General features: G+C 45.8%; 1 protein-coding gene across 2 annotated transcripts in view; it reads left to right on the forward strand.

Moving 5' to 3' along the window:
• Positions 1–12897, forward strand: part of DCC (DCC netrin 1 receptor) — a 572411-nt gene that overhangs the window by 414794 nt on the left and 144720 nt on the right. For both annotated transcript variants that reach the window (XM_052778515.1, XM_052778516.1), the window contains exons 10-11: positions 7261–7409; positions 8621–8759. In XM_052778515.1, coding sequence (XP_052634475.1) covers positions 7261–7409; positions 8621–8759 — 288 coding nt within the window. The remainder of the gene's footprint in view (positions 1–7260; positions 7410–8620; positions 8760–12897) is intronic.

Raw genomic sequence — 12897 nt, forward strand, 5'->3', positions numbered from 1 at the left:
AGCTTTCCTAAAACAATGGCGACTGGGGCACTGGTAATGAGCTGGAAATGAAATAAACTTCACCGAGCCCAATTTGGGCACCGGGAAGAGACCTGCCCAGTGCCGCCAGCTGATCCAATGCCACCACATTTTACTGAATGGTGGTACAAAGCTTTTCTCAAACCTTTTGATCAGAAACAAAGCTATCTCTGTAGAGAGACAGGTTTTCTTTGTAGGATGGCCGTGTCTAGAGACCTAAATTATGATGGAGGCTGTTTGTGCTATGATTTCTCCTAATTTAACGGAGGGACTAGATTTGAGACAGAAGACAGACTCTTGAACCTCTGCAGCTGAGGAAGGGATGCACTCCAGCTTACTATTCCTGGGAGGTGCCAAATCATTTAAACAGTTCAGCCCGGTCCGTTGACCCCTTCCATATCGGTTGACTCTGCGGGATATCCGAGTGCATCGCTTTGCCGCAGCGGCGTTTGTTCACCCATCCTGCTCAGCTCCCATCGGGGACCTGGGTGCTGCCGTCACTAGTCCTGCCGTACCAGGGGTTGGCAGGGTACGAGGTGCTCAGCCGTAACCGCTCCGGTCCTCTGCAGGAGCAGTAGCACAGCACCGGGAGAAGGAGAAGGTCGAAGAGAAGGTATCCTATAAAATGGGCTGCTGCTGAGTATTTCTAAAATAGCTTTGGGTGTAGGAATTGAAATTCTGTCTCAGTTCCGTTTGACATACATTCATCTTTGTTTTATCTGGACCTTTCTTCCTACCCCAGAAATCTTGCAATATAAATAGGTAAGATAAAGAATGGGTAGGAGATATATTATTATGCCATTTTATGGGAAGGAAATTGAAGCATAAAAGCATTAAATTATTTATCCAAGCTCCCTCTGGAAGCCTGAGCCAGAGCCAGGATTGCTGTAACCTATCTTTCTGTGCACTGTTTCTCAAAATAAAAGGTTGAATTTCTGTCCCTATCGAAGTCAATAGGAGTTGCTTTTTAGTTCTGCGGATGCTATCATTTTACGTAAGTGCATAGCGAGGCCTCCAGCCGTTGTAAATGCTCTTCCATTCAGAAAGGCTTTCCTTCCATTTTTCAGACCTCAAACAAATGCAGGGTATGTTTGGACGCCCAGAAGCAGATGGAATTCGTAACAAAAGCTTGTTTTCTAAATGAATTTATCTCACTGACTGCAGAATATTTCTTCTTTGATGGCATTATTTTAGTGTTTGTGTTTGCACCCCGTATTTGCTTTCAAGTAGCTTATTGACATTAGTGAAATCATCATAAATTTTGCTCCCCAGTGGAAACTGTTACAACAGAGTACTTCTTCCTCCATCCGCAATCTTGTGGCTTTCCTGCCACAAATACAGCCCATTGTTACGGTGTAAAAATAATAGTAGGAGACCATTTAAAATGTTGTTCCCTTTCTGAGTTTAGTAGCAGGGCTAACAGTTTGGTTACTGTGGTTCAGTTCCTAGAACTGTGCACTGCGATATATGCTTAAAAGTTTGAAAGTCAGGCAAAATAAGCACGGGAGTGAAAACGCTGGGTAGTGAAGACGCTTTTTAAAGTTTCTTTATTAATGAAACACCTGTATTAGGCGTTGAGCTGCTTCTGCTGCCACTATTTTACCCATTTCTGGCGAAGGATTTATTTGGCAAGAATAGAATAGATTTTCAGTTGGAAGGGACCTACAACGATCATCTAGTCCAACTGCCTGACCCCTTCAGGGCTGACCAAAAGTTAAAGCATTGGCCAAATGCCTCTTGAGCACTGGCAGGCTTTGGGCATCGACCACCTCTCTAGGAAGCCTGTTCCAGGGTTTGACCACCCTCTTGGTAAAGAAATGCTTCCTCATGTCCAGTCTAAACCCCGCCGGCACAGCTTGGAACCGTTCCCACGCCATCCTATCACTGGATCCCAGGGTAAGAAGATAACACCATACTCCCACCTGCTTCTTGGTCCGGACTTTCTAGAATTTGTATTGTGGTATGGTGCCCCACTGGCACGTTCGGGGTCTCTGGTGATGCACAGGTCCCCTGAGTTCGCCGTCCTTCCCCCGAGCCCCAGATCCTCTGCCCCTCCGCAGCAGGAGGACGGAGGAGGACGCGTTTCCAAACCTCCTTTGGTAAAGGCAGCTCCACGGAGGCTCTTTCCCCTTCACCGCGGAGTTCGGAGCTGAGCCACCTCCATCACATCACTTGGTGGTACCATCCCCGGTCCTGTGTTCCTTAACAAATCCAAGAATATTAGATCCACGCGCCCATCTGTGGTGCGCAGCTGGGCACCGCGTGAGGAGTTAAAGGGCAAACTAATGAAAACCAGAAGACTCTGTGAAAATATAAACGACAGCTACTTCCAAAAGCTGACTCCAATGCCAGCTCTTGTGGATAGCGCTGGAGGCGTCCGGGGCAGTCCTGCCAAACAACTGTCATGTCTTCAGAGCGTGTCCGGCACGGGGAGGTGGGTTTTGCTGTGTTAATAATTACACTGCCTGCAGGCTCTCTGAAGTTGCATCTTTCCGTGCAGCATGGAACCAGATTTTAATGAAATATCGTTAAAGCTGTTAACTACAGAGAAAGAAGGGGGGGGGGTGGAAATCAAAGGCGCAATCAAAGCATGCACTCTATTATCAATAACTGCAAGTAGCTTCATAAATGTTTTATGTTTGAAATGTTTTCAGTGCAGATCAGCACAGAACCAGCTGTTTAAACGAAAAGTGAAATGTAATAACAAGAACATTTTAATCATTGCATCTCATTATAGAGAAGAATGAATCACTAGGAAAAATGTTTTAAAAAACCAGCTTTCATGATGGAGATGGCTAGCCTGACACAGAGCTGGAGACCAAGGAAGCCTAACTCAGAATTAACAGGCATATTCCTTTAAAAAAATTGAGTTGGGATAAGTGGTTTTGTTTTCCTTATGAAAGCATGGTGGTGGTATGTGCTCGGTGGTACGCGCTCTCTCCTGGGAAGGTTTAATGCAAAGTTTTAATGCTGTCTTCTACCTGAAAGGATTCAGAGCATGAATGCTTTGAATGGCACACTTGGTGCAGGAGCCTCATGGCCATTAGGCAGGAGGTCGGTTTGGACTACAGGCAGCCAAAGTCAAGACCCCTGGGACCAGAAGGAGAGAGAAAAGAAGTAGGACTGTGATCCTTTCACCTCCTATTTGGGCATTCAACTTCAAGATGGTATTTATGGCTCTGCTTTCTTGTCCAAAGGCTGCCGTGCACAATTCTGCATCGATACACCTTAGAGCCCCGAGGCTGGAGCCCGTCAATACCCCTGAAAAGAAGGTCAGTGTCTTGTGATAGAGCTTAAGGCAACGGCCTTGGGGTAACTAACTGTTTAGGTGCCAGAGCTGTGCTCAAGGAGTTCAGATGCTCCTCTCCCTGGTCTCCAGCGGGGCTTCGGTATGAGCCGGGTTCCCACCGGCGCAGGCAGGGTGGCCTGAGGTGCAGAAGGCAGAGCTTCAGAAACTTACAAAAAGGTGAGATTTGAGAGAGATATTTAGCATGTTTAGGCAATTGCCAAGCAATTTTTGACGTAGTTGCCTACATTCCTATTTTAGGCACTTGTATCTTTCTTGTATCTTATTAACTACTATTATCAGAAGTTTAACTGAACAGCAGCAAAGAGGAAGTCTCTATGGAAGAACAGTGAAGGCTCATGAGAGTAGAAATTGTGTTCTTGCAGGTTTTGAGGAGCACGATGCCTGCCCTTTCTGCTCCTACAACAAATCAAACTTGCAGGGTTACTAGAAGTCTTAAAGCCCTCATACCCTACAAGTGGCCAGGTCTTCCCAGCAGCTCTTGCCCGCTTTAAGCTGCGAAGCCCTCCTGCTGAGCTCCTCCGGGTCTGCTGACCCTCAAGTCAAGCTGCATTGACTCAACTTGTACTCTGGAGGCAGGAATTGGAGTTTGGTTTCTCGTGCCGGAGGCTCCCAGCTTGCCCCGTGTGTGTGGTGCATCTGCAGCCGGGACTGGACGCGGATGCGCGGCACTGCTCCGTAAGATGGATGGAGGGAATGAGTTATGGACGTTCTCTGCAGGCGCTTCGCCTCTTGCCAACTGGACGTGACATCTTTGGGTTTATAGGGACCGCTGGCTGGAGGTGAGCTCCAAAAATAGCCCATAGGCTGTAAGACTGGAGAAGTGCTGGAAGATGAAAAGCAAGACGTACCATTTACATGGAGGACAGCCCTCTTTGCTGGGGCCAGCTCAGATTAGAAGCACAACAGTACTCCTCTGCAGTGAATATGATAAGAACACGGTTACTTCTTTCTGCAAGAGTATATACCTAAAATCAAGGCATGTATCGGGTGCTTATGGTAAGTATCATCTTTCAGCCCCAGGAACGTTGGCTTTCGGGGCAGCGTGGATACAGCTATTCACCCCCGTAAATCAGCCACGCTGACAGCTAACGTTAGCAATAACAGAAAGGCAGTTAATTCATATTCCTAAAATCAGCATTGGGGGAAAAAAAAAAAAAAAAAAAAAAGCAAAGCATTTGACCATTTCTGGCTTTGGACCTGATTGCTTTTACTGCTACTGAATAGGAGTAATTCCACCAAATAACCGCAAAACTGGCAGTTGTGAGAGCAGCATCAAACTCTTTGCAAGCAGTTGTTGTAGCTTGTATTTATGAAACAGTCTGAGGCGCTGAACTGGTCTTTTATGGGAGCGGAAGGGCATTCTCAGAGGAACAGTGATTTTTTGAATATATTGAAGCATTATGTGGAGCCTGTGGTAAAAGAAAATGCATCAGTCATCTGCCTGCCCTCTTTCCTTTATCCTTTTTTCTTAGAAAAAGGATGCTGGTAGTTGTAAAAGACTGACTTTAGAAGAAACATGATTTAATATCTTGTTTTAATGGAATGTAAAGCAGTTCTAGGGCCTCTCTGCTATTTAGAAAAAGAAGAATTTAGGAAAAGATTTAAAACGTAATGCTAATTTTCACGAGATTGTTATTTGACAGAAGGGATCAGGAGAGATTATTAAATGCTTTGTGTGTGCTGAAAATACTGAGACCTTAAGCACATTAGAGTGCCTGTCAGAAATACTGAAATAGGATGAAAAGGAAGGCTGGCCGAAGGAAATAAAAATATATTAAATATATCTACACTGCATCGAAACCTGAAATTACTTGTGATCAAAGGCTATCTGTGTTTTGTTGATGACGTTTCTGGGCACCTTTCCCCAGTGCCCAGCTCTGCCATCCCTGTTTTTCCGGAGAGGGACGGATCGAGGGAGCGCAGGGTCAGGCGCTCCTCAGGTATCGCTGCTCGCCGCACGCTTCCAGATTTACAAAAGAGAGCTGTTAGTGTGAAACTGCCTTGTAATGGGGATGTAACTTTGTGGAAAGCCTGTTCTAGGAGCTGTAATTCTGTTATCTGCCGGTTGCACAATAGCTTGTGAGTTTGTTTTATGCCACAGCACACTCCCTATTGAAAGTAGAAAGATACTATTTGGTGTTGAAGATTCTCAGAAATAACATTCTGGTTGACCTTTATATTTTTGCCACAATCATAATTTGTTGGTTTTTTCTTCCAATTTTGCTTGAGTTCGAGATGAAGGCACAGATAAGCTTATAGATAGCTTCATCTCCAAACATCTGGAGTTAGGGTTAGGTCCAGCTGAGACTTGCAGGGAGTGATTTTCTGGTACTGCTGGTAGAGGAGTTTATTAAGCTTTTTTAGCTCTTTTATTTTAATAACTGATTTAAGCTGACATCTAAAAGCGTGATGTAGTCGATGTGTGATAATTTGCATTCAGGGTAAAATTGGAGCATTTGAAGATACAGGCTATGTAACAAAAGGTGATCAAGTATGGTTTCTTTAAAAATTACAAGGGATTGTTTTGTGTTGCCATTTGAGGAGGAGTTGTGTGCTTCTTCACCCACCACCGTGATCTGGTCAAGGCAATCAAAAGTTTGCATTTCAAATGATCTCTACTTAAGGCTAAACCTATTGCAAACCTCTGTATTTTCAGAACTAATCAAACCAGGGAATAGTTTCAAGGGTGGGCTATTTTAACACTTTTGTTGTCATTATGTGGCTTCTCAGACGAGCTTGTTACAGCCCTGCAATTTCTGTAAGCGCTGGGCACCGTGCAAACACAGGAATATTAGTTAGGAGCGGAACTGGGGCTAGACATTAATATTGGCCTAACTTTTAAGGGCAAATGAGGGTTTGCAGATGAGGAGAGGTCTCTGGTCCAGCCCCTGCTCAAAGCAGGTCAGCTCCGAGATCAGCCCACTCACGCAGGGCTTTACGCGAAGAGCTGTGTGATGTCTTCGGAGCAAATCCATCGCCTTGCTCCGCGCTCCCAGGCTTCTGTGGCTTTGCAGGAGCGGTCTCATACCGCTGCTAAATGGAGGGATACCAGCCTAGAGCCCAGCCTTTGTGGGCTCCCTTGTTCATTAGAGCGTGCCAAGGATCGCCCTTAATGCTTCATCTCAGCCGTCGTCTGTGATCCCTCGGGCAGCTAAAAGGGAGTGAGTAGCTCGTAAAGGAGTTTAAACAGATAGCATAAACAGGTATGCGTGCCCAATACGTACAAATGGTGTAAGTAGAAGCTAATAGAGGGATTTTGAAGGCTAATTGCTTGCTAAAAGAAACCAAAGCCTGCTGCAGTGCACCAAATCGATTTATAATTTAATAGCATCAAGCTGGTATGTACAGAGCTGGGACAGAAACACACACAGCTAAGCGGTGCCTCGCTGGAAAGCAGCTTTAAGCTCGCAGTTAGTATGTTTACGAGATGACTTTGGTTGTGTCGGGTGCTGTGTTGGTGCTTGCCTGCGGGTGTTTCTAATGGCTCCTCTAATGGCAGTCCTTTGCTCGAACTGGTCTTGGATGATCAGATTTGCGTGTCTCCGATTTCCTGCTACCGCAAGGTAAACGCATCTATTGCATGCATTAGATATTTGTGCTAATTATTTCCCAGAAATTCATTTTAAGATGAAGTCCGTCCTCTGAGCCAAAGGCACAGAGATGTAGCCTAGATGGAACAATCCTTTTCAGTATTTCATGTATTCATGGCGCTAAATCTGCAATAGTCTTTCGGCAGTGTATTTTCCATGGGTTTATCATCCCTTTTGTATTTTTTCTGGAGTTTCTGAGGTGTACGGTGCTGAAGCAGTGCCGTTGCAGGCGTCCCTCGGAGATGTGTGCTGGGCTGGGCCATGCCACGCGTCAGGGACCCGGGCGCAGCGGTGGGCGATGCGGGAACGGGATTTTCACACCGTCCTTTCCTTTCCATGCAGTGCAAGTTCCTGGGCCAGTGGAAAATCTGCGGGCTGTGTCTACCTCACCTACCTCGATTCTCGTCTCCTGGGATCCTCCTGCCTATGCAAACGGCCCGGTTCAAGGCTACAGGCTCTTCTGTACGGAGATGGCGACTGGAAGAGAGCAGGTGAGCGGTGACTGCTCTCCATGTGAAAAGGACATATTTGCTGTAGGAATCTGCAGGTCTTTAGAGCGCTGTAAAGGCTCAAGAGTGAGGGTTTTATGGATTAATCCTCCAGGTTAGGTAAACGTTGCACAGACCAGTGATAAAAGAGCAAATCAAGCAAAATAAATTTCTGCTAGTATAAAATGGGTTCAGGAGGTAGAAGGCGGCAGCCTGTTATATATTAACCATTCCTCGGATTTATGCTGAAATTTCAGAATAATGCCAAAGAGCATTTAAAGACCCTTTAGACTCCTCCTTTACATTGTGCAAAACCATCAACACGTTAATGGCAGGTTGTACATGTGATCTTTGTAGAATATATATTTTTAGTTGCTTCTTGTAACTTCTTTCAAGTAGGAGGATAAAATAATATGAATCCAGGCTAGAAATGATACTTTTTGTCTCCAGGCTGACAGATGCTCATAGCAAAAATTGGTGTTGATGCTGTGCACTTAATTGTGCTCCTAACTCTGCCGTGAACACATGCTTTCGAGTGGCAAAGCAGCAGCCTTGATTTCTGCAGATTACAAACTGCTCAGACACTTCCCGCTGGCCATTTAATAACCAATATTTGATAGGAGTGCAGCAGTGGCAGTGGAGATGAGCTCTGTAGGTAGAGTATGGCCTGAATAGGTTTTTAGCAAAGAATAGGGCAGGGTAGAAAGCGGAGACGTCTTTTTTTTCTCACCTGATAGCACGTGTTAATCACAGGCATCAGCAGTCTTGTGGCAGGTGCTTCAGTAGTCTTACGGGAACTTTTATACTGTCCCCATTTTTTCTGTGCTTGCTTTATTTTACTTCCTCCTTTTCTCCAAAATTCCCCGTAGACTCTTTGCCTTTATTTTCTTTCCCTATCACGTACCTGTGAAGTGGCAGCGACTGGCTTAACCCCCAAAAGCCCCCCTTTTCTCCTGCACCTTAAGTAACTAAACACCGCTCTGAGGCGCTGAAATCCCCTCCGTGCTGAAGCTGCGGGCAGGGCTGTGGACGAGTTTGGAGAACCGAGCTGTAACAAGCCGCCCTGTTACAAATTGCCTTTTATATCAACTTAAATAAGGATTTAGCTCTACTTCTCAAAGAGTGAAAAGCTCGCCTCTAATCCGCTCATCCCTCGGCACGGCCGTGGTGCTGGCGGTCACGTTTCCCCTTGGTTTATCGTCTCTGTGTGCTAGAACGTGGAGGTGGACGGGCTCTCCTACCGGCTGGAGGGGCTGAAGAAGTTCACCGAGTACACCCTGCGCTTCCTCGCCTACAACCGCTACGGCCCCGGCGTCTCCACCGAGGATGTGACGGTCACCACGCTTTCGGATGGTGAGTGGGGATGGAGGGACCCCGGGACGGGCAGGTTGCGTGTATCGGTTGCCTTCATCAGACTTTTTCTTCTGCCACCGTATTTCGGAAGAGGCAGCGATGAAGCGAGTTGGTTATTGAATGTGGAGGACAGAAATCAGAGGTTCAGTACCCTCTGAGCTGGTGTTTGTCTCCAAGCATAATTGGTTTGGTTCATTATTCCTATGCTTAGTAATAAGGATAGTCTATTTCTCTCATTATTTTCTCTTTGACTTAGGCACAGGTGTATCCTTTCAGCTTTTCAACAGACACTATATTTTATTACAGCTGCATCTGGAGAGCCAACTGCCTGGGTTTTCCTTGTGCTTTTTAGACACAGGGGTAGCAAATGTGCCAGGGCTTCAATCTCTGCTCGTCACAGCAGATGCACCAGCATCCTTCCCCGAGCTAGTGCTGTGCTCCCGTGGCTCACAGGCTCCGGGAGATAAATTGAATTTTAGTTTGCATTCAGAATCACTTAGTTGTGTCTGATATCACAAAACCTACGCACGGCTGACTCCTGTTGAAGTCACTGAGCCTGATCCCCACACCTGGCTAAAACAGGAATAACTTCATTGGAGTCATTTGGGCTACAAAAGTGTAAAACCCATAAAAACGAAGGAAAAATTCTTTCGGCGGGGCTGGTAAGAGTTCATAAAGCAGAAGCCAGACCAGAGACAGGCTCCAGAGGCTTCAGGGATGTGCCAGCTCCTGACGGAGCCCCACAGCCGGAGGGGCTTTTTCCGTACCAACGTTTTGTTTAAAGATGATATAAGAGGTGTCAACTAAGCTTTTAAAGTGAGATTTATAAACAGGTAATTTTCCTTCTGGTAAAAATTCAGGCAATCTCTTTCTCATTCATGCTAATAAAGCAAGGTATGTGAGTTCAGCTGGCCCTGGCCTGGGTTTGGATTACTAATTTAAGGTCATTTTCATGGGGAAAAAATGTTTGCTTTTACATGAGAGTTTAAAATCAGGGAATAGGCAAGAAATACCTTGCCGTGGGCTTCAGCTAGGTATGTTAAGCTTGCTGGGATTTTCTCCCCTCAGAAATGTAGCAGCTAACCTGTGCTAATGAGCACATTTGGAAACAGTGCCTGGCATGCACCTCAGTCGCATAAAAATTTCACTGTTGTTCCTTTCCATGCTGTAGATTGATGCTAGCAAAAAAAAATTGAATGCGGAACCAGGGTGACTGATATATATCCCTTTATAATTACAAATATTTATCTAATTTCATTACAAAGTTGATAACTCTCCCTTGTTATTCTACCAAAAGAGCTGAAAATTTGCATGAGGTTAAGAATGACAATTTTCTGTCTGGTAACCCATTGCTTCTGAATACTACACCAGATCAACTAAAAATACCAATTTCTGGGCAGCGTTAGTAGAAGCTGTATAGAACCTGGAGCAAATCAGCAGAGGGGGGATCATGCACTGGAGAAGCTCTTGTATTTGTTTAGTGTATCTACAGCATAGAGCCCTTCTGCAGGTGTCCCTGGGTCACGGGTGGGTTGGTGACATCCCCGATGGAAGCGATGCTCCTGTCTCACATCCACCCGCTCCCGGTAGGGTTGCTGCCACTCTAAATTACCCTGTGGTCCGCAGGTCCCCCCCCAGGTCTCCTTGACCTCTGGAAGAGCGGCGATGGAGAAGGCATGGTCTAAAAGGGGGGGGCTTCAGTCAGGCGGTGAGGCTGTGTGGGGATCAGGAGGGGCAGTGCTTTCATTTTAAAAAGGCTGAGCCAGTCTGCCCTAAGTTTAATTCAGAAATAAATAGGCACCTCGATAAAGGGTGCTGGAGGAGAGCTGTTGGGAGCCTCTAAAATAGACCTTGTGAAGAGCGACATGGAGGGGGCCGGGGGTGTGGGGAACCCCGAGCCAGGGAGCTGGTGAACCCCAGCTCTGGTTTAATCTGCGTTATTCTGGGCTGGAGCTTCAGTGGGATTCATCCGTGAGACCCCCGGCTTGGTTGGCACTGTTATTGTACGTTTGACACCTCTGGAATATTTTTTTCGAGTGCTACTTACGTCTACCCAGCAAATTCAGTTTTCCCTTGTAATACAGGCTGGATCTTGGCAGAATAAATTACTTCACACTTATAATTATAAAAACAAAAGGAAAACAAGTGAAAATGAATATTTTGCATAATGTATGTAGATTTAATTCACACTGTGAAGTGTAGAACTGCAGCCCTGTACTCCACTTTGGTTTTAAATGTCACCGTAAGTGAGAAAGGGAAAGATTGTTATTCATGAGTCTGAAAATTATCCTCTGCAAGTGTTTCAAATGCTTCACCTGTCTGTGAACAAAAATCATTGCTAACGAGAAGGTTTGCATGGGACTATTCCAGAAAACAGGAGTGTGCCTAGGTGCCCTTGTTTCAGGAATCTGGAAAAAGAGGGTATTTATTTTTCTCTTTATTTAAGCAGAAGTCTGTTCTGTAAAGAAGTCAGTTGGCTGCAGCCTTCCCAGCCTTCCTCTGTTTGTTTGGAGCAGGTGTAAAAGAAGAGAAAATCCCTTTAGGATATCTGTTCATCCTCCTCATTCTGGGTCTGCCTGAAACCACTTTGGTCTCTTGCCCAAAGAAGAGCAGCCAAAGGGCCACAGCGAGAGCCTGGCTTTAGCCAAGCCTGAGCGAAGGCGGTAGCACGGTCCTAGCTGTCCCGAGAAGGAAAGGACGGAACTGAGAGAGCACGTCTGCAGCGCCAAAACTTTCTGCAATTTCTTCTTTTATGGCACCACACAGAGACCTTTCCCAGGGTTAAGGTCCCTTCTGCTAGAAGGCTGCGCAATAAAACAGCAAGAAATAACTCCTGCATGGGCAAGCTAACAGCCTACATAGAGGAGGGACAAAGACATTTAATCTGTCCTGTTTTATAGGTGAGAGATAAAGGAAGGAGAAAGCCTGTAGTTGTCCATATACACATTTGGGATTTGGGCAGGTTTTGTTCCTACATCCCCTACCACCAACCTCCTCCCCATGCTGCCCCGCTCTGCTTTTTGAATTGCAACCCGTGCTCTGGTTTAAATTTAGATTTAGTAGCCTCATCAGTCAGGGACTGCTGCTGTTGGAGGGACAGGAGCTGGCCACCTTTCCCTGCTCCTGCCCGGTGCTTTTGCCACCGGACAAAACCAAAATGAGGAGCACCTTGCTTGTCACGACCGGCTGCCTTTGGTCTTTGCTTCACGTTGTCTTTGCAGCTCGGTCCGTGTAGTCTCTGGCAGTTTATTTTCGCATCGGTAGCCAAACCCGGAGGGCAGCCCCCGGGCAAGGAGCCGGGATGCTCTCGAAGGGCAGCGACTCCTGCGCTGCTTTTCTGAAAGCTGGTTTGAAACAGAAGTAAAAATTAAAAATGGGAGAAAAGTCCTGAAGATTGGTCTGCCTTGCCTTTCCTCTTGTGAAAATGACAGGATCGTTTTTAAGTCTGCCTTTCTCTTGAGAGCGTGCGTGTGCTTGAGCAGGTTATTTTTTCCACGTCAACCCTTTGCTGTATAGCATACGACAGGGTATATAGTTTTATTAAAAAAAAAAAAGCGTGTAGTGTTAGTTCCTGCAGTTCTGTAGGCAGAAATTTTCTATGAGGCTCTGGGATGTAATCTATAGTTGGAGAAATGCACCCCAATCAAAGGGATTTAGTGTGGCATCTCCAGCTGCAGGAGCTACAGACCCCAGACAGCATTCACCAGATCAAGGAACACACTGTATCTTTAATGCTTCATTTTCAGTTTAAAATACAGCTCAGATAATATTTGGCGAAGCTGCGTGCCATTTCAGAAATGCTTTGAGCTATCATGCTCGTGAATTTATCAAAATTCATTTAATCCCAGCAATTGGCAGACAGTATTATTTCATGCTTCCTCAGTACCTGATTTAAATGTAATTTATTTCCATAATTATAATATGAATGCTTTTTTTTAAAGTAAAAATTGAAGATTGAAGTTCAGATTGACACAGGAGACAGCCTATGAAGTTTTTCAGATGTCGGTAGCCTTTCCTGTGTTTGCACGAGAGCTGAGAGCAGGGTGAGGAGGAACGGACTGCGAGGGTGTTTACGGGAGCGTGAGCGGAGCCCGTCACTCGGAGCCACAAGCATGGATTTACCGGAGGTGAACGGTGT

This window comes from Harpia harpyja, chromosome Z, assembly GCF_026419915.1.
Source record: "Harpia harpyja isolate bHarHar1 chromosome Z, bHarHar1 primary haplotype, whole genome shotgun sequence".
NCBI lineage: Eukaryota > Metazoa > Chordata > Aves > Accipitriformes > Accipitridae > Harpia > Harpia harpyja.